Genomic DNA, 23,993 nt, shown 5'->3' on the forward strand with positions numbered 1-23,993 from the left:
ATGCACAACATGCTTCTTTCTCCTACAGAAACATACTAATGTACATGAACAAAAATTCACAAAGGAGTAACAGCCTTGCATCTATCTTTATACTTGATCCCAAGACAGAATTTTCACTTTGTCTTATCCAAGTATGATTAGTTCACTCTGTAGTAGCTTCTGAAAAGTTGATTTGGTTCCTTGTTGCTCTATGCTAAAGGTGTAAGAAAGTAGGTAGTTATCTACAATACTAGCAGGCATGTATTAAGTAGAAATTACATAAAGGTACTGAACTATAAGTATCTCCACAGAATTTGAAGTGAAAAACTCAACTGACTTTTAAGCAGAGCAAAGACAACGGAAGACTACAGAAAACATATGCATTGCTACGCTCCCTGCAACATAACCAGAAACCTCAATAAACATTCTATACTAGAACCATTACGCTTGCAATACCTAAGGCAACAATCACTTTTTATCCAGCACTACCAGGTCTCAGGAAAAAGAAGACCTGAACAATTATTTTGGTCAGACTGCTTATCTTCAGTATTGCATTACCTCTCATTTTATGGAAATATGAATGAAAATTTCTATAATGAATTCTAAACTCCAGATAGTCACAAGAGATACATAATGTAATTAAAGCTATATATTATTCTTGTTTTAGCATACTATATACCTCCAACCAATCTTAAAAGAAATGCTTACTATGAAAGGCAATAATTGTGTAAAATTTTGCCTTGGTTGGAATCTTACAGTGAATTTTTTTTTTTTCCATAGACACTTACATTATTTTTAACTTCCTTTTTATGGAGGCTTTATTAGAAGAAGTGTAATCTGACCAGAAGCCATCTTCCAATAATAGTTAGTATCCCAAATTCCAATCTTTAGGGAAACCATACAAAAGTGCAATCACAAAGGCTGCGATGCTTTTAAGCAATATTAGCAGAATTTGTTTAGAAGATTTAAAATTACTGTTTTGAATTACCGTGTTCTACATCTCTTGTTAAAGGTAATTAATCTTCATTCACTGCAAAAGGACTGTTGCACACTCATGAGTGAGCTATACCTGGACCCATGAGAAGCATTATCAAGAAAAAGGTAGTGGCCCAATCACCACTTTTCTAAATATATTTTCTATACAAAATATTTTCAAGGTATAATCCTTAGTTATTTGTACAGTACTCTATGATTTAAAGAACAATATTCAGTAAAATAGTAAGTGTGTGAAATTGCAACACCACATGGAATGAGCACTCTGCCATTTTGCTAGTGTAATCAACATCAGGACCAGAAAAATTTTCTAACACGCAAGCAAAAATATTCCATAGTTTTTGAGTCTTGACTGTACACTTCATGATTTTGGCTATGATTTGCAGCACACTTGTAAGATACACAAATATCTTATGCACATTTCAGTAGCAGAATGGCACTTGGCTTGCTCTAATAGAAACAACAGAGATGCAACTGACAATTTTAAGAAAGACAATGTCCTTATTTGCATGCTGAAAATCTGGTTGTGTCCCCCTAATCCAGGCACATCCATTCATTGTGCAATCTGTCGATGGGTAAACAAATAGTGCAGGATTCGTCTCAGTGGGATCTGGACCTTTGGTCTAACCGAAGTCAATTCTAGGTCGATACTGAAGTACCATAGGGTAAGACTAAAAACAAAAGCAAGAGAAAAACAACAACAAGAACAGACAAGAAAACATGAAGACATAATTCATAAAAAATACAAAGAAAATGCAATTAAAGATTGCCTTAAGAATAGCCAGAGCTTATCCCTAAGACACATGTATATGGCAATCAGTTTTATTTAGATGAAATGTGTAATTCTATACATTTCAACAGCTAAATCCATACCTCAATCTGTATTTAATCTCTAAGTCAGTCAATTGTAGTTATTTGTCATTAATATAAAATTCCTGTACCTGCTGTTATATATTTCATGATTTATATGTTTTACAACATATATACCTGGAGTGCTCAAATAAATCCTCTTAATTCTGTGTTGCAGTGTTTGAGGAAAAGTAATATTGAAATTTTATACTTTCTAAAACAAAGTCCATTTATAGATGATGTACTTTGATTTTTATACATACAGAGGTTCCATAGCTATACTAGTAGTCAGCACTAGTTAATGGGAGCCAGGCTACTCTGGTATTAAAAAGAAAAAAAAAAAAAAAAAAAAAAGATAAAAAGATCAGTTCAAATTGCTGTCAGCTGATTTTCTGAGAGGTGAGGGCTAACTTCTCCCCCAAATCCAAACTCCTCAACTTCAGATCTAGTGATACATTTTTATTAGTTCTTACTGTGAAAAAAATGGCAAATGAACTGCTTGGATCCCTGAATTGGACAAAACTGTTGTGGAATGGGAGGCAAGAGTGGGTGGGTCTCCAGAAAGTGCTGGGGAATGCCTGGGCACTTGCTGCTGGAAGTTCTGTTTTACTAAATGTCTTATTTTTTCAGTCTACCAGCATTTCATTTAGGTCCGATGTTTTCCTCTTAACTTCATTAGGATACTGGACGTTTTCTACAGCACAAAACCCAGGAAAATCTTACTGTTTCAGCAACTGTATGGGCTTAACTACCTCTCTGCCACAGGGCAGAGGAGCATTGCTAATTTAAGTCTTTTTTTATTGCAAATTTGGAATGATAAAGAATTATTACAGAAGCTATCATTAAAACCAGAGATGTTTTACTGCATCCTTCAAATGCAATACAGATGAACTTCAGTGACCAAGAAAGATACCACTGCAGAGACCTATACAGGTTAACAAACTTCCCATGCCATGGTAGTAAAAGGATCATCAGAATGAAACGTGATCATACTTGCTGGGGATTTACAAACTGGAGTGCAGAGAAATCAAAACATAAAACCAGAGATACTCAACAGTAGCAGGAGCATTTAGGAGAGAAGACAGGGAGCACCGTGTGTAGTCTGCATGTGCAATAACAAACGTATTTGTAGTATCATGAATCACTTGGTCTCTGGGTTTTTTTGCATAGGACATGACTACCATATTATTTAAATGCTATTTCACATATTTTTCACTTTGATTATATAAATTGTCTCTAGAAGTACTCAACACTAATTGGAAGTGCACACAGGCAGAGACAGAGCAGTCACCTCACTGAAATTGCCATGTAAACCAGTGAGGCTCAATGGTTTTTGCAAACAAAATTACAAACCAACTATATAAATAAAATGCACTCTGCTGGAACAATTCTAATTATGGAGGTAGGCATGACTGCAGTAGGTCACTCCCATCCATAGTGGGGAGTGACCCTCTACCATTAACTTCAATTTTTTGCTCAAGCAAAAATATTATTTCAAATTTCCAAAGTAACTATTAGAAAGTAGTGCAAATCAAAATTCTCAGTGAGGAAACTGAACTATAGTTTCATATAGGTATGAGCCAGTTTGATCAATGAAATTTAGAAATCAACTTCCGTTTGCAGGTTCTGGAGGTTTTGGTTTGCTATATTCTAGAGATAAGGCATTATTCCATTTCTAATTTTTAAAAGATGTGAAAGGAATACAGTGTTAGAAAAAATCTAGCATTTCTTTGCTCCATGAAAAAGAACGTATGAATTGCCATAAAGAGATGAAACCAACGTAGTCTTTTTTGATTCACGCTCTTCAGTTTTGATCCCTTGTCAGTGACTGCCCAATGCTACCAGTTAGAAGGATGAGGTAGGAAGAGGTAGATAACCCTTCCAGACTGATGCAGATATCAGCCTACAGAATGATCTCTCTCTAACAAAAAGATAAATGGCCTAATGTAAAGTGAAAGAAACCCCTAAACCTTCTGAATGGATTCTATTTATTCATTCAATAAAGCTTTCTCTGAATGAACGAAAAAGCTCAGGCCTTGCTCGTAGAGTTTTAGCACTTCGTAGTGAGGAATTATAAAAACTCCACAACTTGGATTACAATTGAAGTGCTGACAGGACCTTAATGACTGTAGTATGTACAGTCGTGAGTGCCTCTTACCTGATAAAAAGTGCCATCCTGTGAGCAGACTTGCGAAGATGAGCAGTTCTGACACCGAAACTGCGAAGGAGATGATTTTCTGATCAGATAAGAGGCATCCACAGCTGGACATACACATTAACCATTTAATGTTTTTTTTAAATTTTCAAATGTAAAGCTTAAAATTAATTTACTTATTTAAAACAGGAAAGAATTCCCTAATGAATAAACGGGTATTTTCCCTTTACCACTCTACCTCTTGTAAGATCCACAGGTATGCCAGTAAAAGCTCATGGTGAATAGTACCGAAGACAGAGATAATGGATTTACTTGATCTTCATCCAAAAGAAGAGATTGTTAATTAATTACCATCGCAACTTTCTGTTTTATAACAAGACCAAACACAGTTTGGGGGGCGGGGGGTGGGGGGGGGCTGGAGGGGGGAAATCACATAAGCCCAGATGTTACTGGATTTACTACCAGTAAGTACAATGTAATTTTTAAAGGTTATAGTCTGTCATCTCTGACTTCAGGGAACTGATTTAAAACTACACAAAGGAAAAGATGAACATATACCTGACTACACTATGTGTATGTAAACACAACTTACGAATGTAATCAAGAGTTGTCAACTCTTAGATTCACTTAATGTTAAAAACTATAGTTCTGAGATTTTGGAAAAATTTTAACCAGTACAAATAATGGCCTTTTTGTCACGATGAGAGTTACTGTTGCTTCCAAACCAATGCAACTGCCAAAAGTCCATTTGTAGGCAGGGGCTGCAGAATTAAATGTTGTGAAAGAATTCCATTATCACTAAAGTTTTTGCGTCAACATTTCCTAAGAGTACAGCCAATGCTAAAAAAAATATAAGATGGCAAGCCAAACAAACACCCACTGGTTTCAAGGCAGTATTGGAAAAAATACTCCTTAAAGCTCCATTATTGGTGCAATATTTGGGTTTCAGCAATCATCAAATTTCAGTGCAATATTACTTTCAAATTTAATGAATACTTGCCTATATACGTTAACTCCCCTAATTCCTGTCAAAATCTATCCTTCCCCGCTCCCCACCCCGCTCCAGATTAACGTAAGACTTTAAGAAACTTGTGAATTGTTAACTCCACAGCGTGCTTAATCCTCTGTCTTCTCTGTCCATGCCCCAGTGCTTTTTATTCTGAGTACTAGGAAGCTTAAAAAAAAAAAAAGGTACAGAAAGTTTGGAATTTTGTACAGATCAGTATATTAACATATGTTAAGTGCGTAACCTTTGCTGCACTCCAATATAGCCTCCAATGGTAGTGATAGACAACAAATCTGCATATACTACAAAGCAATAAGCGAAGAACAATCAACAGCCTTGCACAAACGAATGTATAAAAGAAAGAGAGAAGAAATGGGGATATGACTCCCAACAAAAAATAATTAAATATACAAGGCAATATAAGGGCTACTAAATCAAACTGAATATCAGACCTGAAAGAAATGTCTTTTAAGAAGTTAAATACTGCGATTCTAAAATATACACATGCAGCAAGGAAAACCCATTTAGCTGTGTTATCTGGATGTTAGTGTTATACAGCATATCTTAAAAAAACGGGTGTAGTATTAACAGAAAGAGCAATAAAACAATTAGATTTCTCCAATAATTTTTCAGTGTCACCTTCAGTTTACCACTGAATAAAACGGTCTCTTAATAAAGAACTGCTGCATGCAGATTCCTTGACTATTGTAACTTGAAAGGTCACTAAAAGCAAACTTGCAGAAAAAGAACAAGTGCTTGGGTTTTCAGATACATGACTTAAAACTCAGAGCAGAACTTGCAGGTAAACTGTGCATACCTGCTATTTTTAAGTTTCAGAATCTGCACAATATACATGCTGCACGGTTTCACTCAGAGGGTTTAACATAAGAAATCCAGAAAACATGCAAAATACATTTTTAAATAAGGTGTTTTTGAAGGGTCAGTGAATATATTTTGGACCAAGCTGTGAAAGCATGTATACTCTCTATAATAAATATACCAAAACATCATTTACTAATAATGTAACAGCATTTACGTTTTCGCCTCTTAGTCTCCATCTCGTCATATAGATGAATTCCATAGTATGATCCTTCCCCATGATTTCTCCATTGCATAGTACATCCAGCTTAAAATACAACAGAACAAACAGTAAGACAAAGGGATGCAAAATTTTAGTGTCTAAATTAACTCTTGAGTGAATCTCTGAGAGTTAATCCCTCAACTCCTACCATTATACAGTAATTCCATCAGACATGTATATCAAACCCGGATAAATACAACATACTGACAATAAACTAGACTGCTTTTTTAATAATAGAATTCCACTTAATTTTCTCACTTTTGTGTTTTCAATTAAGGTGTGGACAGAAGACAGTCTACTAAACTAGGCAGGAAATCACTAGTAGACAAACATTCCCTGTATTTACCAATACTACATGCTATCTGTTTGAAGAGAAAGCCTTGTGCTGTATTTTGAAGGCCGCCTTGCTATGTCAATACTCTTTCAAACCCAAAGATACAAAACAGAAGTACTGTAATTTTCATTTTTTAAAAATAAACGATAATGCAATTTAAAAAAAATATTTTAAAAATAACTATAAATTAGAAGGAAAATGCACTTCTGAGTGTATAAACATGATTCTTCATTAACTGAAGGCAAAATAAAAAAAAAGTAATGATCTTACTGTGAAAAATGACTAGTTTAAACTGTGCATCTTACTTCTACCCTCCATTGAAAATGTTTGGAAAATCTTTCCTTACTAGAGCCACAATGCTTTTCTGTCTTTTAGAGGAAAAAAAGGTCAAAATTTTGAAGTAAGCAGATACTATGTAACACAAGCCATTAAGGTGCCAGAGACAGATTAAATTAACATAATTAATAAAACCAAATGACATCAAAATGGCCGGTCAGCATGTCATGATACTGTGACAAACTCCTGCATATAGCTCTGCAATAACCTGTGCACCTGACCTAACTCAGCCCTACCTCTGACCAAAGCTGGGATGCTGCTGTTTGTGCTACAGGTGGCCTGCAGTTCATGGAGTCATTGACTCCTGCAAGAGAACTGGCTGAAGAAATAGCCTGTGCTCAGGTCAAAATCCCTGTACCCCTGGGAAGAGGGAAAGCAGAGGCAGGAGTCCCACACTTTGCAACTCCACCCTGCATCACAACTTCTACCATGCTAGCAAGTCTCCCCAGGGAACAGTCTTGGCCAACATCAAATCACTCATGGAGCAAAGGCCCTCTCTCCATGAAATTCTAGCTAATTCCAGAGAACGTGCAAAAAAGTATCTGCATTTTGAAAGATTCAAATGGGATTGCTCCTCACTTCTTCCTAATTACTGGATAGTTTCTTACCTCCAAAGAAAATGAAACTGCAGAGCAATCTGGTTTATGTCTAGTTGATCTCTCCTTTACCCCAGAAGCTACTAGCCCAAAACAGTATTAAGTGACTTTTTTATTAGCCACATGGAAAGACAAAGCATTTATTTTTTACATAAAAATATGAAAACCTAATGTATCTTTCCTTCACAGGTGAGACACAAACTGAAGTTACTTGAACTGTATGAGTTCCTTGATGAGCAGCTTTAGTCACTGTGATAAAATGATCACTTCTCATTTAAGGGCAGAAAATATAACTTGGAATATTGAACAGTACTTAGTGATTGGGCTAAAAAATATTCCTCAAGTTCAAATATGATTAAATTCCATAAAATCCTAATACTTTGCAGGGAAATAAAAATACAAGCATCATTCTTGCAAATGTACCTCATAAGAACTTGGAAGTTTTAATTTTAAGCTGAGAAACTTTTTGATAGTTCCCACGGTCACTCGAGTAGAACAGCGGATAAATTTCTTCATTAAACCCTAAAGCAACAGCAACAAAACAGAAAAACCATGTTAGAAATTTTGGAGCATGTAAGCAATCTTTAGTGCAAGAACAGCTGTAATTGATTTTTTTTTTTTCAACCAGTAACGAATTTTACTGCACTTTCTTCTCATTCATAATGGCACCACAGGTTCCTTTTTGTTCACTTTTTTGCAAAATTACAAGATGACAAACAAGTTCATTTAACCCTTCTCTGGTTCTAAAGAAGTTTCCAAAAGATACAGAAGGGAGGAAAGAAGAAACACACAAAATAACCAAAAAACCAAACAAATCCAAAACACCAAACCCACCAAAAGCCCCAGAAGAACTTAAATAATCGAAGTGTCTCTGTTAGTTACGTTGGGAGTCAAACAGATGTTACATTTCTTAGAATTTCTTCAGTCCTTGAGAGAAAAAGGAAGTAAAAACATCCTCTAATAATCTAGGTAAAATACAGGGAAGCTACAAGCCTGAGACGTGATCTATTGTCACAGATTCTGTGATGCAGAACCTAGTAGTTTTGATTCCACAGGAAAGCTGGAAACCTGAGACTCCTACGTGGTGATGGAGATACAGATTTCTTACTGTATACAGCATAAACAGACAGTGGTAACACATACATATATTTTCTTGCTGAATCAAAACTTTCTTACTGTGTAAAAACTTCCAAAATCATACATGCAACATAGTACACAGAAAATATAAGTAGCATTTTATTAGACAAATTTTTAGTATTTTTAAAATTCTTGTCTTTGTAATTTAATGAAACATTATTAAAATCTAAGAGCATTTCTAAACACTTTCTCCTAGCCTCAATACCATTAGGTAATCTTCCCTTCATGAATAGAAACCAAATATCCCTAATTCTTAAAACAGCAGTTAGCAGGTATTACTCTACACATTTTACAGATGGAAGTGACCTGCCCAAGGCCGCAGATGACACATCAGTGTCAGAAACAGGTTTACAGCTCAGAAGATCTGGATTCCAGTCATTCAGTGCACAACATATCTGAAAAGCAGCTTCATGCTGGTGTGGTAAGACAGCAATCCTGAAAGTGTGAGGCAGCTCACCTACAGCTAGCTTTCTAAGTATCTCTGTGGTGTGCTGTAATCTGTTGTGTAAAGCAGTTATATACCATCAAGGCTGTAGACTACAAAACTATAATCCATTTAAAAAAAAAAAGAAAAAAAGATCCACTGTCACAGATGGATTTCTCTATGGAATTGTATTTTTTACAAAATTCCAAGATGCATTGAAATGTTCCAAACAAAAGGACTAAATAAGTGTGGAAGTGGAGACAGGTCACCACATTAAAGTTTATTGTTAATGGTTATAAAATGATTTGGTTCCTTTAATGGTTATAAAATGATTTGGTTCCTTTAAGATGCTATTCTGCCAACAATAACAACAGCACAGATTATCTCTACTACTCACTTTGACTACATTATCTCCTGACTGCCCATTGTTGCGTAAGCAGTCGAGGCAAATAGCAATCTGTGGGTCACTCCTGTGATAGTCTTTATCTTCTTCATTTTCATCACACTCCTCATCTACTTTGGGTTTATCAGCTTTTGGGCTTTCATCTGTAAAATACAAACATTATACCATATAATAATGAAAAAGTCACAGTAGCAACAAACATATTTAAAGTAATACTTCATTTTCAACAGCGTATTTTTTCTTCAAATTAACTTTATACAATTTTAATTCAGTGCATTCTTAAATTGATCAATTTACAAATCTCTGAAAACTAAGTTTTACTGTTGAAATTTTAATGTAATATGCAAACAACAGATTTCTATATGACAGAAAATAATTAGGCAGGTGGACCACTAATGGTTATGGCTGTCTACTTCTGTTTGTGTTCAGTGATTAAAACCCTGCAACTGCGCATGCATCAAGATCACTCAACCACATAAACCTACTCTGTGGTGTGGCAGTTCACTACCAAAAAATATTGCTTTTAAATAAACAGTGGAATAACTAATCCCAACACTTGTATATCAAAGTAATATGGGTAATCAATTCATATTAACTGTCTGTTGCAATAACCCAGTGGAGACAAGTTCCTGAAATGTTATCATGAAGTAAAATAAGGCAAGATGAAAACTTAACTTTCACCCACTTTCGAGCTGGTCTAAGTAACGTCATTGTAAAAACGCCAAGTGTCTCTCTCCAGAAGGATTTTATAACTAAATAGCCATATACTTACTTATTCCCCTTTAAAAACAAAAAATGTAAGAAAAGAGGAATGGTCCCCATATTTTTGGCAGAGCACACATATCCGATATCACATATACCATGTTACCTCTCTTCACTGATGCTGTTACATGTTCTATTGATTACTGGTTTAAAAATGTAACTCTTTGGAAAAGGTACCATCTCTTACAGTTTTCAAAGGTTTAGCATAGTTGAACACTCGAATGCTAAGACTAGCAAGCACATCTAGACAAGGCCGCAATGTCTGCAAATCATAGAATCGTTTAGGTTGGAAAAGACCTTTAAGATCATCCAGTCCAACCATTTAATAATACAAATAACAACCATACAAATGAACCATAAAATGGAGTAATATTTTACAGATTTGGAATACAGTAATCAATAACCCTATTATATACATTTGGTTTTTTCTGTATCCCCAACTTTGTTATTTTTGATTTAAAACAAAGGCTGCTCTCTGTTGGAATAAAACATTATCACAAGTAACTTGAATAAGCTACTTTTGCATTTCCTGAAAAACTTTCAGATCAAATTCTGCTGTTTCCTACACTTAGCACAAACTTTAAGTCATTTAGACAAGTTAAGATGAGAGGATAGAATGAAAGCTTTAACAAATATCAAGCTATGCCTGAGTTTCTAGACACAGTAATTAGTTCACTTTGTTTAGTTTACATATTCAGGATGAGTTTTAAGCTACATTCATTACTTTTCTTTTGTACTGTTTTAAAGTATTTTATAATTATAAAAGAGTTGTCCACAAGTCCCTACTAGCTATTGACACATTTAGTTCAATATGTATCATACATACGTTTTGTTCCTATCATCTTGCTATGAACAGAATTTACAGTATCAAACTACATATTATTTTTTTTCTTTTTGTGAAAATCCAGGAAGCAAATTCTTTTAATCAAGCAGGTACAGTCTACCTGTCACAAGCATTTGTTTGAGGAGTCTGCCTATGATTCACAGATTCTTTAGCAATGCAAACACATATACAACTTTCAACAGTTATCACTGCTGAGTAATGGAGGAAGATTTAGTTGTCAAGAAGTCTTGAAAGGCAAACCAACTACAGAACTAGGGCAATTAGCAAATTTCCAATCATGAAATCATTCCAGAAACAGGTACACACACAAACACCATTGCATCTTTCAAGATATTCTGATAGAAATTCAAATGTTCCTCTCTGTAAATGGCACCAGACTATTTACCAAAAAATCCTTCTCGATATTAGAACTAATGATGTTTGTATGGGCAGCCTCCAGAAATCAATGTGATGCTCCATTAAAGGCATATTAAAAGTTCAATATGATACCAGTTAGGAAAAAAAAAAAGAAAACAAGAAATTTTAATCTCACCAAAATGCACTTGGCATTCTCCAAGTCAAAAGCATCAAGCCAAGAACAGAAGACAGGAAAAATAAACCAACTCCCCACCCACCTCCACGCCTCTTTCCTTAAGCTGTAATTTGGTGTCTCATTTTTTTTCTCCTCTTTCTCGCAAACCTTGGAAATTGTCTACTTCCTGTGCTTTTCTCCGATATTCAGCGTAAAACTGATTGCCAGGGAGTGAGTCAATGTCAAGCTGTTTGCCCTCTTCCTTCTCCAGTTCAGACTGGAAAGGACCAATAAAGGTTTTTTTCTCTGTACCACAGTATGTTTCCTATCATCCCCCGTCAATTCTCTCTAGTAACCTCTCTCTTAGGGGAGTCACCAATGCCCAAGATATGCTTTGTTGTTTGGGTTTTTTTCTTCTGTATGTGAAAATTTTAAGTGCTGGGGTTTTTTTACAGATCTTAGATGCTAAGGTTAGGAACTGTGTTGTGACCTGTAGTAAATGCGTAACTGATGGACTCTTTTAACCTAGACTGACTATGTGATTGCAAGGGGTGGTACTGACAAATGAAACAGTCCCTTATTACTGAAATTATTCTCACCAAATCATTTATTCTCAGGCAAGATTCTAAATGCTTGTTTACAGCAGAAAATAGTTTAAATGCTTATAATTTGTCTCAATGAGTTATCACGACTTTCAAATGGTTTGCACAATCAAATTTCCATAGCCCAAAGACACAGTCACTAACAGAGCTGGATACATCTGTAGCTACTTAAAAGTATAATTTGAGAGTTAGAGCCTTCCTCTGATTCACAAAACAATCCAATCACTCATTACACTTAGTAACTGATCTCCATTAGGTTTACCATTAAATTATGTGAGGAAGGTAAGAACCAGAAGAATAAATCAGTTAAAAGTAACTCACTTTCTACAAATTTGCAAATTGTATGTTATTTTTTTCTGTCTATGTATATAGCAGAAAATCGTTTTCAAAACAGTCCACAAGCATCTATATTTCATGAAAATGTTTTCTAAGTATTTTTAAAACTGAATAGATACATGCTACACAGTATGTTGTAGTAAACTAACATAATTTCATCTAAACTGTCCTGCAGTTCTTCATTTAATTATATAACAGAGAAAAGAACCTTGTCCCTTATAATGGATGCCAAATACAAATCAACAAAACTAGTGAGAAAGAAAATTAAATGTTATGAAGTTGAACAGAAGATATAAACAATTGACTGCAGAAGAGTATTGCAAGACATTTGACAGTGATCCTTTACTAAAAATAGCTATTTGTTTAGCTTAGCAGAGCCTTTCAAAAATTCTTAAAAATGCCCAAACCAAATAGGCTATGGTATCAAAACCTTGATGTCAAATTAAAGGGGCATAAAAACAGTTGGATGTAGTCCTCACTTAGCACCTCAATGCTGAGCTCTCAAAGTTCATGGGTCAACTACCAAAAAAAAAAAAAAAAGAAAGAAAAAGAAAAAGTGTTTTGGAATCTATGTAAAACAATTGTTTAGCATGTGTGGAAAACTATTTTACTACTTGTCATAACTAATTCTTGACAACCTCCTAGTTAACAGCTGGTGAAATTCAGTAACAGGAGATAATCTGTAAAAAACTCAAGCAGTTCTGCATCTTGCTGTATTAAGAAAATTAAGAATTCAAGTGGAAAAGCACATGAGTGTTGAAAGTGAGCGCTTAGGAAAATCCAAATAAAAATAACAGTAAAACAGCTAGCGTTCATAAAACAACTGGTTAATAGATGAGCAGCAGAAAATGCAGGCCCAGATTACATTTACATAGATTCATTATGAGTTTCTATAATATCTTTGAATTCAGTAAAAACAATGCACATGCATAAGTGTTTGAAGAAACAGGGCTTAATGAGCAATGTTACTTAACATACAGATGAGAGAGGGGGGGAAAAAAAAAATCATCACCTTGTCCATTTTCTTGAGGTTTGTTTTTCTTCCAAAATTCAATCTCTCGCTGCAGTTCCTCTAGTTAACATCAAAGAACAGTAATGTAAATTTTTAAATCAATACTACAGGTATATCACTGGAAATAGTCATATTCCCTCCATCAACCCAAACAGGTACCCAAAACCAAATGAGAAACTTACGTTCTCGAAGTCCAGGCACCAGCTTAAATATAATTTCCTCTAAGGTGTTATCCAGCCTTTCAAAGGGAAAAAATACATTTCACGTTAAGTAGGAACTAGCATTTTAAATATTTTTAGCCTTGAAATAACAAAAAGTTTTGAATAATAAAATGAATTGCATATTTCTGGTAAATAATACATCCTGCAAAACCCAATTGATTTTGGCTTGGCAGACAATATGCATTAAAGCTTACCTCAACCACCTCTTGAATGGATTTCTTTTAGAAAGACCAAGGAATTTATTTTTTAATGTATAAAGACAAAAACGAAGCAAAAGAGAAAAAACATTATACTCTACAATTTTCATTGTTTTAATTTGTGTTACATGCAAACAATTGCGTTCCTAAAAGGAACAAAGTGGAAAAGTAGTATCCAATTTTAAGGTCCAGGTCATAAGTAGTAAATGCGAAAATTATAAACTCCATTATCATATTAAGTGTTCAAGTGCTTTGGTAATAAGGCTGTTACGAAAAACTGAACAGACTATTCCCTACTCGTTACAACACAGACAAACCATCTTGGCAGGATAAAGAAGGCCACAGAGCATCCATGCTGCTCTGGCTAGACAGTTCTCAGTACCCAACATAATTCATTTAAACTATTTAAATCTGCCATGCGTTTGTCTACCAGACGACAGTACGCAGCACGGGCACGTGCTCTGATATCCTGATATTAGTGCCAGAAGTAACTATTACAGTCCCTTCCAGAGGATACAGTGCATTTACCTTTGCTGCTGAAGCTAAAATATTTTTCTTCCCTTTCCTCTGAATTTTACCTGCTCTCCTATCTAATTAATTTATCATGCGCTTTCTAGTTGCACTTTCTCTCCCTGTCTCACTTATCTTTCGGTTTCCTCAGTCTCTCATTCTGTTTCTTTCTCCTTTCTCTCCTTTGCCCTCTACATCTTCTCTTCTGAACAGTAACTCCCACTGTCCACAGCCTAAACAAAAACCCATGACAAAACAAAGTACTAAGTAATATGGCGAGAGAAATTAAGTATCTTCAGATTCACTCAGAAGCTACAATACAGTAATTGCCTTCAGTATATTTTAATTGCCTTAATTTTTCATCTCAATAATGACATATATCTCTCTCTATATATTTGCATATATACATACATGTATGTGTACATGTTATTAATAATACACTGTAGGCCTGTCACAAAATATATGACTGTTCTCTATCTTTTGTTCACTAGCAGCGACAAAGTAGGAAGAAGACTGAATGATTTTATTGTTAAGGAATGCCTAAAAGCCATTTTAATAGATAAGAATGATCTTCTTAAAATAAATACAAGAGCATTCCAGGTTCTCTTCTCTACAGAATTTGTATTTGTAACTGAAAGTTTACAATTAGACCTATTATCCAATCATCTTGTTCTGAGACTAGGTCCCTGTGTTATCCGTCAGTTCATGGAGACAGACGTACCATAAGAATATTCATGTTTAAGCTACAACCACAATCCATTTTTTAAGTGCTGCTTCTTATAAGGACAAAAAAAAAAAAAAAAAATCTTCAGGAAGTGAAACAGACCTCCCCTAAAACAAAGAAGCATAGAGAGTACGTTCTCACAAATAGGAAGGAAACCAAAATTATGGGATGTCTGAGCACCTAGCTTCCAACAGATGACAATATAGGTCTACCTTTCCAAATGATATGTTATCTCTTCTAGCCTCTCCTCTCAGTATCTAATGCAACTAGATGGTACTGCTTTCTGTGAAATTCCCACAGCAGAGCACAGGGAACTTGGGAACCTGTCTTGGAAATGGAATTCACTTCACATTGTAAGAAAGCTCCAGTCTTCATAACTTACTCATTAAGAAAAAAGAAATAAGAACTTCAAAAGAGAACATCATTACCTTAATTCAAAATCCCACTAACCATGGTATAATACATGCTGCTTTTTCTACATTTATTTTTGAAAATTCCCTCTTAGCACTTTCTAATTTGCCTTCAATGGCCCAAAACAAAAGTCACTGGTAATGCTAACATAGCAAGAAATCCAGTATACTTAGCAGATTTACAATGCTAGCAGCAAGAACTGGCTTCATACTCTAGTCAATAACTTTATTTTCTTTCAAAAACTACACAAACAGAGCTATTTCATCCTTATGAAGCATAAATACTAATCAATACTTTATAAATGCAGAAAAAATAACTCTTATCTGCTCTTTAAGTACAGTAAAACTAAACTTAAACTATAGGGGAAAAAATAGGAAATTATAAAAAGATTCTCAATTTCAGATGCATCTTACATTGTTCCTATTATCCAGGCCTATTAGCACTCTAAAAAAGATTTGTATTTCTGTGACTTGCATCAAACCCATTCCAAAATGAAACTACTTGACATAACTCCAAAGTTGGTCTCAGTCATTTAATACTTCCTGTTAACGCTGAAACAAGAATATTAATATTTTAGAAACACCTCTTTCCACCCCACATCTTCCAGCCTCCAAACCAGAAAGTACAGAAAGAAAAACTGAGCATTTGTGTCAGCTTTGAATAGTTTCTTTTTTCACCTCTTCTATAATATTGAATGACTTGTAAGAGCAAAGCTACTCTCTGATAATGCTAATTATCTGAAGTGAAGCAAACGAAGACTATCACTCAGGAAACTTTCCACCCAAAGAAGTATGCCTTCATGGTATAACCAACCGAGACCCTACTGAATACTGATGATGCAGAATTCTGCTAAATCAGGAAAGGCCATTCTAGAATTTAACACTCCTCCTAGATTTTGATTTTAGAGCTCAATGTTGAATTTCAGACTTAGGCTTAGAGTTTCAACAGACCCTAAGTGCTGCCAACTATAAGATACATCTAAAAAACTCACAGTAGCGAAGCTATTCAGAACTGAGTTTATAAAGTAGCTTATAAAGTTTATCTCAAAGATCTCAGTTAAAAAAAAAAAAAAAAACCTATCTAGAGTGTTCAACGCCATTTCTCAGAAAATGACTGCATTCTTGAGCAATGCTTGGGCTGGTCTCTACAGTCAGAGTATAAGACACGTATTAAGTTATGCAGGCAACATCCAGAAAAGAGAATTCCATTACACTGCTCATGTGGTCTTCTGATTATTAGTTTAGCAAATGTTTAAAACTGTTTCATAAAATACAACGAGCAAATTACTAGCTGTATACAGTTTGTTGGCAAATAAACCCCACGACTCTAAAAGGAGTTTCAGGAAATAATTGCAGAGAAACTAGCTCTTCCCACATTTCTGCCTTGTGGTCTCAACTTTTCTCACCTTTCTATCATTTCCTGCTTAAAGCATATTATTATTTTACTAAACATCTACTAGATGTTTCAGAAAATGCATTTTTCAGCTCCTATGAAATGGTCCTGTCAGAGTAAAAGAATGCTTTTGTTTTCAGCTTATTAGTAGTCTCATGCACTCTGTTTAGCATCTTCTGTTACGGCTGACACAGCACCTCAGACACTGACAGGAGATCAGAAAAATGCTTATGGAAAACATCTACATAAACCCTTTTAGCCCTACCCTTCCAAAAAACATTCAGATGATAAAGACTTAAGCTAATAACACCCTTTAGAGTTGCTGAATTTAATCTCTCTCACCTATCCTCTTGGTACATAACTGAAGCACAGGAATTGCTCTGCACACACACATCAGTCAAAAAATCAAAGCAAAATATGACAAATTGTAGCAAACACAATGACATTAGGAAATAATACCAACCCTAATAAATTCGAAGTGTAAATATTTATTTTAACATTGATGTAAGAACATTTCTTCTGAAGTTCACAACAGTATTACAAACTAATAATATTGGGGGTGAGGGGGTGAAGGGAGTGTTAGGAGTGAGGGCAGGGAGTGGCTTCATCATTTTAGGAAAACATGAAGTTCTTCCACTTATGATGACATTTCTTGATCCCTCTATACTGGTAGGATGGTTATCACCTTTGTTTCAACATAACATCACTAAAAGAATCCAGAATTTCAAGAAAAATAATTGTTTAAACAAAGACGTGTTATTGTGATATAAAAAATGCAAACTCTCAAGAAAGGGCACTTTCAGTGTCAAAACTTTCTTTCATGAGTATCTTTTCATTAAACTAACAGCAGATTTCAATTCAGATTGGTAAATCTATGCCCTGGAAAACATTCACTTATTTGCATGATTCATTTTCTACATTGCTCTAAGAAGAAAAAAAGTTGCATGCAGTTTGGAATGCATTTGAAGAACGAAACTCCAGACTTCAATTTCATGTAAAGAATAAAAGGTATCTGGCTCATTTATTTGTTTAATAGATGTATTAAAATATTTATTCTGATTTGTTCAATATACCCAGTCTTTCTGTGTCTTTCCCTTATCTTTTCTCCTTTTACTGTATCTGAAAAAACTCAATTTACAATTTATTGGGAGATGAAAAATTGACAGAATCTATGGCCAAGAACAGTTGAGACATGTATTTTACAAATAAGCAAAAAATTTAATTCCTTTTCTGAATAAAGATATTAAGATTTTATTTTTATTTTTTGTTGTTCCATTTCAACAAACATTGTGCAATGTCATCTTACCTTAACATTTCTAGTGGATTGGTCTCATGCACTTGGTTGCCACACCTGGGACAGTCATTGCTGTCTTCAAAGTGTTGAACAATACAAGTCTTACAAACTGAGGGACAAAAAAAAAAGGAAAAAAGAGAAAAAAAATCCTTAGACTAAGATCTAAATAATATTGCTTGAACATGACCGAATGATACCAGCTAACTACTTCATGCATCAAAGATAAAAGAGTATTTTAAGCAAATAATTACAATGTACCTTATTCACTTCTTGTTCCTCAAAGCCATAGCTAGTTCTGCTCTGCCAAGACACTGTGTTCAGCAGCACTGAGTTCAGCAGAACAGGTTAGACAAGTGCTGCTCTAAGTATGCAGTATTTTTACTACTTACAATTCTCCCAGCATCATAAAATGCAAAACCCATACCATGTAGCACACACAGAGAACAGGTTCTGAGAAAGTGCATGCTGGGGAGCTCTAGCCCAGCAGAGCCGATCATCGCTTCAGATGATTTGAAAATGACTTAGGCACATTAGTTTCTTTCCAACTGTTGCTGGCAACCGAAAATTCTGTTGTTAATACTTCTTGTAAAAGAGAAATTCACAGAAATTGTACACAAATTCAAAGTGGCTATGCTTCCCTTTTGACATAGTGCCTTCAAAAGCAATGACAGAACTTACAGCAAACATTTACTACTTGAATCTTATAATGAAAAGTCAGGATCATGACCATGGCAAGTATAAACAAACCCAAAACAACAATGTGACTTTAAAATCCAATAAACTGAAAATAAACTAAACAAGGTGCTATGCTACTGTTAATTCCAAATGATTAATTGCAGACTGTAGATTTTACTGCCATTAATAAGAAAAGATTAATTAATAAGAAGATTTATTAATAAGAAGCTAAGCTGATGCGAACAGATATGCCTGCTATTATTACTGCATTACAACATTCTGGATGGAGATAAACTCTATCCTCTGTTTATCATTACTTCACCTAAACTGAAATGAGAACTCCAAATTCATCAGTAAATGGACTGAAAAAATAAATGGACTGATGCAACTGTAATATGCTTTCTGCTGAAACACTGTAATTTCTTTCATGAATTACCTAAAGAACTAAGAGTACCTCTAAAACAAGCTGGTAAATCCTAATTATATGACAACCTTTAAGGAATCTTGAAATTCCTTTAACAAATGTCACCTAACAAGCGAAGCCTGCATTTATCTTTGCCTTAGTATGCTCAGAAGAGTTACTACAAATCAGCTGATGCTGACAACGCACACCCATTAAACCTCTGTGCAGGTGTTTTGTCCAACTGCTTTAAAACACTAACTTAAGGACATTAACTTCATAGCTTTGCTTGGAAGTACAATGAACTTTCCCCTTTGAGTCTGACGGACAGACTTCAGAGGTCTCTGGCTGGCTCTTGGTGCTCTCCCCACGCTAAACGGCTCTAGCAGTGCTGGATGCAGGGCAGATTTCTGACGATCTGGTAAAATGAGCTCATGGAGCCCACGAGTCCTGCCAGACAAGCCCGGCAAGTGGGGTGCAGTGCTGTCCTCTGCACATGGGGACTCCAGACAGCTGAGAACACTGATGCTATGAAAGCACCACTCAGCCCTCAGGATATGAGTTAATTTTTTCTTAACCTCAGGTTGTGAGGTATTTAGTGCTGGCATACAGATGCACGAACCTGTAATCACAGAACTCTTCTTATATCACAGATCTTTTATAATTTGTTAAGTTACTAGACTTAATTGATTTTTGCACTGTGCATTCCCTAACACTTCCACAGGGTAAGAAGTCTAGTACAGAGCAGCAAATGTGATGTTTTGTACATACAACATTTCTTCACTTTTCTATATACTTTTTGTAACTAAAACTCCTAAAACTAAACTTTTGCTACTTCACTTACAGAATACAAAGAATTTCATCACCCACGCAGAAACCCTCATGCCAGCCTAACAGAGCAGTTAAATTAAACCACAAACACTTAAATTAAACCACAAGTCCGAAAAACTTTTAAAATATATGTAGTTAAGATTTCTATAATCTCTCCTCACTAACATGACTGAGAATCTGCTCTAGAACCGAAAATAACAGAAGTAATCCTTGAAATTGAAAAGATATGAAGATTCTCAGCTTTAAGTTTTTCTTAAGATGTAGTGTCTGCACATGTTCAACCCAGGGGCAAACATCACAAGGTGGAATTCTTCAGCTGACTGGTAGCTCCTCAGCCATCCCAGCTCCCGTAACTATCTGACTATCTTTCCTTCTGTCACCCACCTGAAATACAAAGAAGCGCAGGGAGCTACTGAAGGCATAGTTCAGTTCCTTCACTAATCAAAATCCAGCCACATACACACAGTGATATAATAGGGAAGAGGCACAGACAGTAAAATATACACAAAATCACCTCTCCAAGAATATCAATCACCGTTCTCTTTTCTTAATTAATGCACTAGCTGGATAAGGGTTAGAGCTTTCCGATTTCAACTAGCTATGCCAAGATTAAATAGGTGTGGGATTTTTTTCATTTCTTCACCTACATCTATTATAGACATTTTTAACCGTGTTGTTTGCTTTAGGTGTCACAATAACTTTTTTTTTTTGCACTTTACCTTAAAATGGTTTAAGTTTTTAAAGATTTTAGAGTAAATACTTAAGAACACGACATTGTTCGCCAAAAGGTGTCATGAATCTGTTCTCTAGTGCTACCTTTAAACGAATATCCTGATTCTAAGCACAACTTCCAGCACTTTTGAAGGTAACAGAGTGTACCCTCATTTCAGGCACACAGTCCTAGAGAGGAAGGGGTGTTGTATAGTCACATGTAATAAACAAAAAGCTCTCTCTCTTGTAGCTAGATAACAGGGTGCATGCTTGGTCCCCTGAGGTCAGGAAGTGTTACAAGTGCGTCTCAGAGTCACAGGTGAAGAAGCAGCATCACTTTCCCAAAGTTATACTTGTTGAACAGGCATTGCCATAAGACATAATGCTCTGTAGAAACATGTACTAAGGAACAAATAGAAACCCTACAGGTGTCCAGGCCTGAATTACTCTCAAGCAGCCAATACCACCATTCAAGTGCACAGATAGAATCTGACTAGCTGGCCAAACAACATAATGTAATATTCTCCAAAAATGTTCTTGCTTATTTTCAAACTCTAATTACTGTACTTTTACTTTTTTGATACTACCAGTAGTCCTGAAGATTGTCCAAAAAAAATGGCTCCAGCTAAATCACGGGCATGCCATGTCATTTGAATTGAAAAAACCCATTAACACTAATTAGTATGAAATTCTGAGACAGTGTTCATGAGAAAGCTAGGGTGACGTGATATTTTCTTTCTGAAATAGGCCATCCTGGTATCATGTCATTCATTTACCTTGCTTTTCTTGAGAAGTGAGAAATGAGTCAATCATAAAAAGGTCCCACTCTAAACATGACAGGAAAATCAAAACAGAAGACAATGTGGCACAAAACTATGACGGAGAAGGCTCTTTAATTGATAGTAATATGCAATCACTGTAAAAAATTAAAAATATTTCAAAACAGAAGACCGTATGCAGATGTAGTGGCTAAACTGCATTTAAATTTATTTATTTAAGCAACCCAGAGATTTTTAGAAAGAGGATAATCTAGAAAAGGAAGTATTGTCATGAATGGAAGTTGTTAACATTGTTGAAAATCATACCTTCCCCGTTCATTAATGGGGGAGATGTCCTCTTCCTATTTATCAAAAAAAAACCATCAGGACATTTTTGGGGCATGTTTCTTCTATATTACCGAAGTAGAGAGCATGAAAGCAATTAAATGTAGAGATAGTAGGTCTGTGTGAAGTAAACCAAAGGACTAAATAGGATTAACCTGTTAAATCTGATGTCAGATACAGTAAAAGTCTGAAACAAGAGTCCTAGAGTAAGCACTTCTTGGATGACTTCAATGAGAATGAAAATAACCATATTCTGCCCAAGCTTCTCAAGGAATCTGTGAAATATGCTACTGTCAATTGAGCTCTTCAACTGCAGCACCTGATAGCTCATAATCCTCATAATCACAATCTATATTGTGCTGAAGGTGGAGATGATACACTGCTTCTGTCAAAAGAAAGTGCACAGATTAGGGGTGGGTGATGACAATACTGATGAGAACCGCAAAGTTAAGAATCATCTGCTATCTCGAAATTCCATTAGTTGGAGAACCTCAATTCAAAGAGTGTGGGGGAAAAAAGGCTGAGAAGCTAGCACAATGATGAAATTGTGAAGTCTAACACGGTTGTGAATAATGGCCATATGGAAATTCAGCTGAAAGTCAGTGAGGTAACACAAGGGTTTGGTTTACTCTAGACCTTTTCTGACTTGACTTCACAGAAACTGAGCTTAGGGATAAGTCTTTTTGAATGGAGAACTGCAAGTGAGATGGAGTTCCTCTTCTGCTAATTCCTACAATAGAGGAAGGGGTTGGTTTTTAACTTTCTTTTTTTGTAAGCCTCCTGTCCGGCAGAAACAGCAGCATTTCTATAGAGTCAGTCTTTCTAACCTGACACCAATTTTAAATGATTGATAAAGAATAAAAAAAATTGGGAAAAACGGTATAAATGTAATTGGTATTGGTCAGTATTAATTTTGGAACCGATAAGGCTAACCCCTAACCTTCTCTTATTTGGGAAATCTTTAGCAATGGAGACTCTAAGAGGATTAGGACAAAAATTCTTCAAAAGGATTACCAGTGGCTTCATATCAATACCAGAGTGGTTTCTTTTTTTCTGTAAGGAATTAGTACTAGCCTCCTTCAGAAAGCATTTCCCTGTGTTTTAAGAAAGCTATGCCTGAAATTCTTTGAAGAGGATTTAATTCCCTTCACTTGCTCTTGGGATCTCTGCTCCATTCACGTCAGAGAAGTTCTCAAAGTCTGTGATGAGATGACACTGACCTGACTGCTTTGAAAAGGACTCATTGATTTGTCTTGTAAAGATGTTTTAAACTTGACTTTGCTGGCTTTTTGTTTGTTTTCCAAACTAAAGACAAAGAGGACCTATCTGAGCTATGGCTTACATTTACACCTAGAAGAAATTTGAAATTATGACTGTTCAGAAGAACTCTATGCCACAGGACAGATAATTAAGACACTTAAAGTCAGATGATTGACTCCCCAAAACCTCCCAAACACTAAATGCTGCTAAACATAAAGCCTGCTAAAATCCGCAATAATGTAACTTGAAGACATATTTATAATAGAAACCAATCTATGGAAAGGAACTGAATTCCTCAGTCTGAATATATTTACGTGCTCTCTTTTTTTTTTTTTTTTGAGAGAAGATGGCACCCTTGGAAGCCATGCATGGTCCAAAAAAGGCACTAATGATTAATGAAGAGCTTAACCTCCAGTGGAAGAGAGGTCTTTGAGTAGAATATATACAGACAAAACATCATAAGGAATCAAGAATCTTAAGCCAGTCCTACCCCTACCCCAACAAACATACAGATCTGGATCAAGTCTTTGTACAGCCAGCTCAAATCACGAGGTCATCTTATACCATGAAAAAACCCTTGAAACTGTACATCAATATTGTAGTAATCTAAAAAAAACTTCTGCTTTTTCTCGTGTAAAGCTATGGTGCTATGAGGATTTGCCTGTCAAAACTAAACATGATTTACTGATAGCAATGTAAAACTAAAAAATACACATAAATTCTAGCACTCAAGAATGATGAACTGATATATGATACTCTTACTAGGAGTAGGATCATCAACTAGTATCTTCAGATACGATAGGTATAATCATCCTCTGTTATGCTCAATAGAAAACACTGAACATTTTTCAAAGCCTATCACTTTGAAGTTTCAGAGAACGGGATGAAGTCTAAGTACTGGGTG

At 35.4% G+C, this 23,993-nt stretch overlaps 1 protein-coding gene across 2 annotated transcripts in view; it reads right to left on the reverse strand.

Annotated features, from left to right (window-relative positions):
• Positions 1 to 1,176: 1,176 nt before the first annotated feature.
• PCGF5 (polycomb group ring finger 5) overlaps positions 1,177 to 23,993 on the reverse strand; it is a 28,534-nt gene continuing 5,717 nt past the window's right edge. Inside the window, exons 2-9 of one of the 2 annotated variants that reach the window (XM_075717589.1) lie at positions 18,122 to 18,218; positions 13,543 to 13,598; positions 13,361 to 13,420; positions 9,288 to 9,436; positions 7,753 to 7,851; positions 6,019 to 6,108; positions 3,980 to 4,039; positions 1,177 to 1,643 (exon numbers count right to left, since the gene is read on the reverse strand). In XM_075717589.1, the coding sequence (XP_075573704.1) occupies positions 1,596 to 1,643; positions 3,980 to 4,039; positions 6,019 to 6,108; positions 7,753 to 7,851; positions 9,288 to 9,436; positions 13,361 to 13,420; positions 13,543 to 13,598; positions 18,122 to 18,218 (659 nt within the window). In that variant the 3' untranslated portion in view covers positions 1,177 to 1,595. The remainder of the gene's footprint in view (positions 1,644 to 3,979; positions 4,040 to 6,018; positions 6,109 to 7,752; positions 7,852 to 9,287; positions 9,437 to 13,360; positions 13,421 to 13,542; positions 13,599 to 18,121; positions 18,219 to 23,993) is intronic. The other variant, XM_075717590.1, reaches the window with a different exon arrangement.

Source organism: Pelecanus crispus, chromosome 10 (genome assembly GCF_030463565.1).
Source record: "Pelecanus crispus isolate bPelCri1 chromosome 10, bPelCri1.pri, whole genome shotgun sequence".
NCBI classification, from domain to species: Eukaryota; Metazoa; Chordata; class Aves; order Pelecaniformes; family Pelecanidae; genus Pelecanus; species Pelecanus crispus.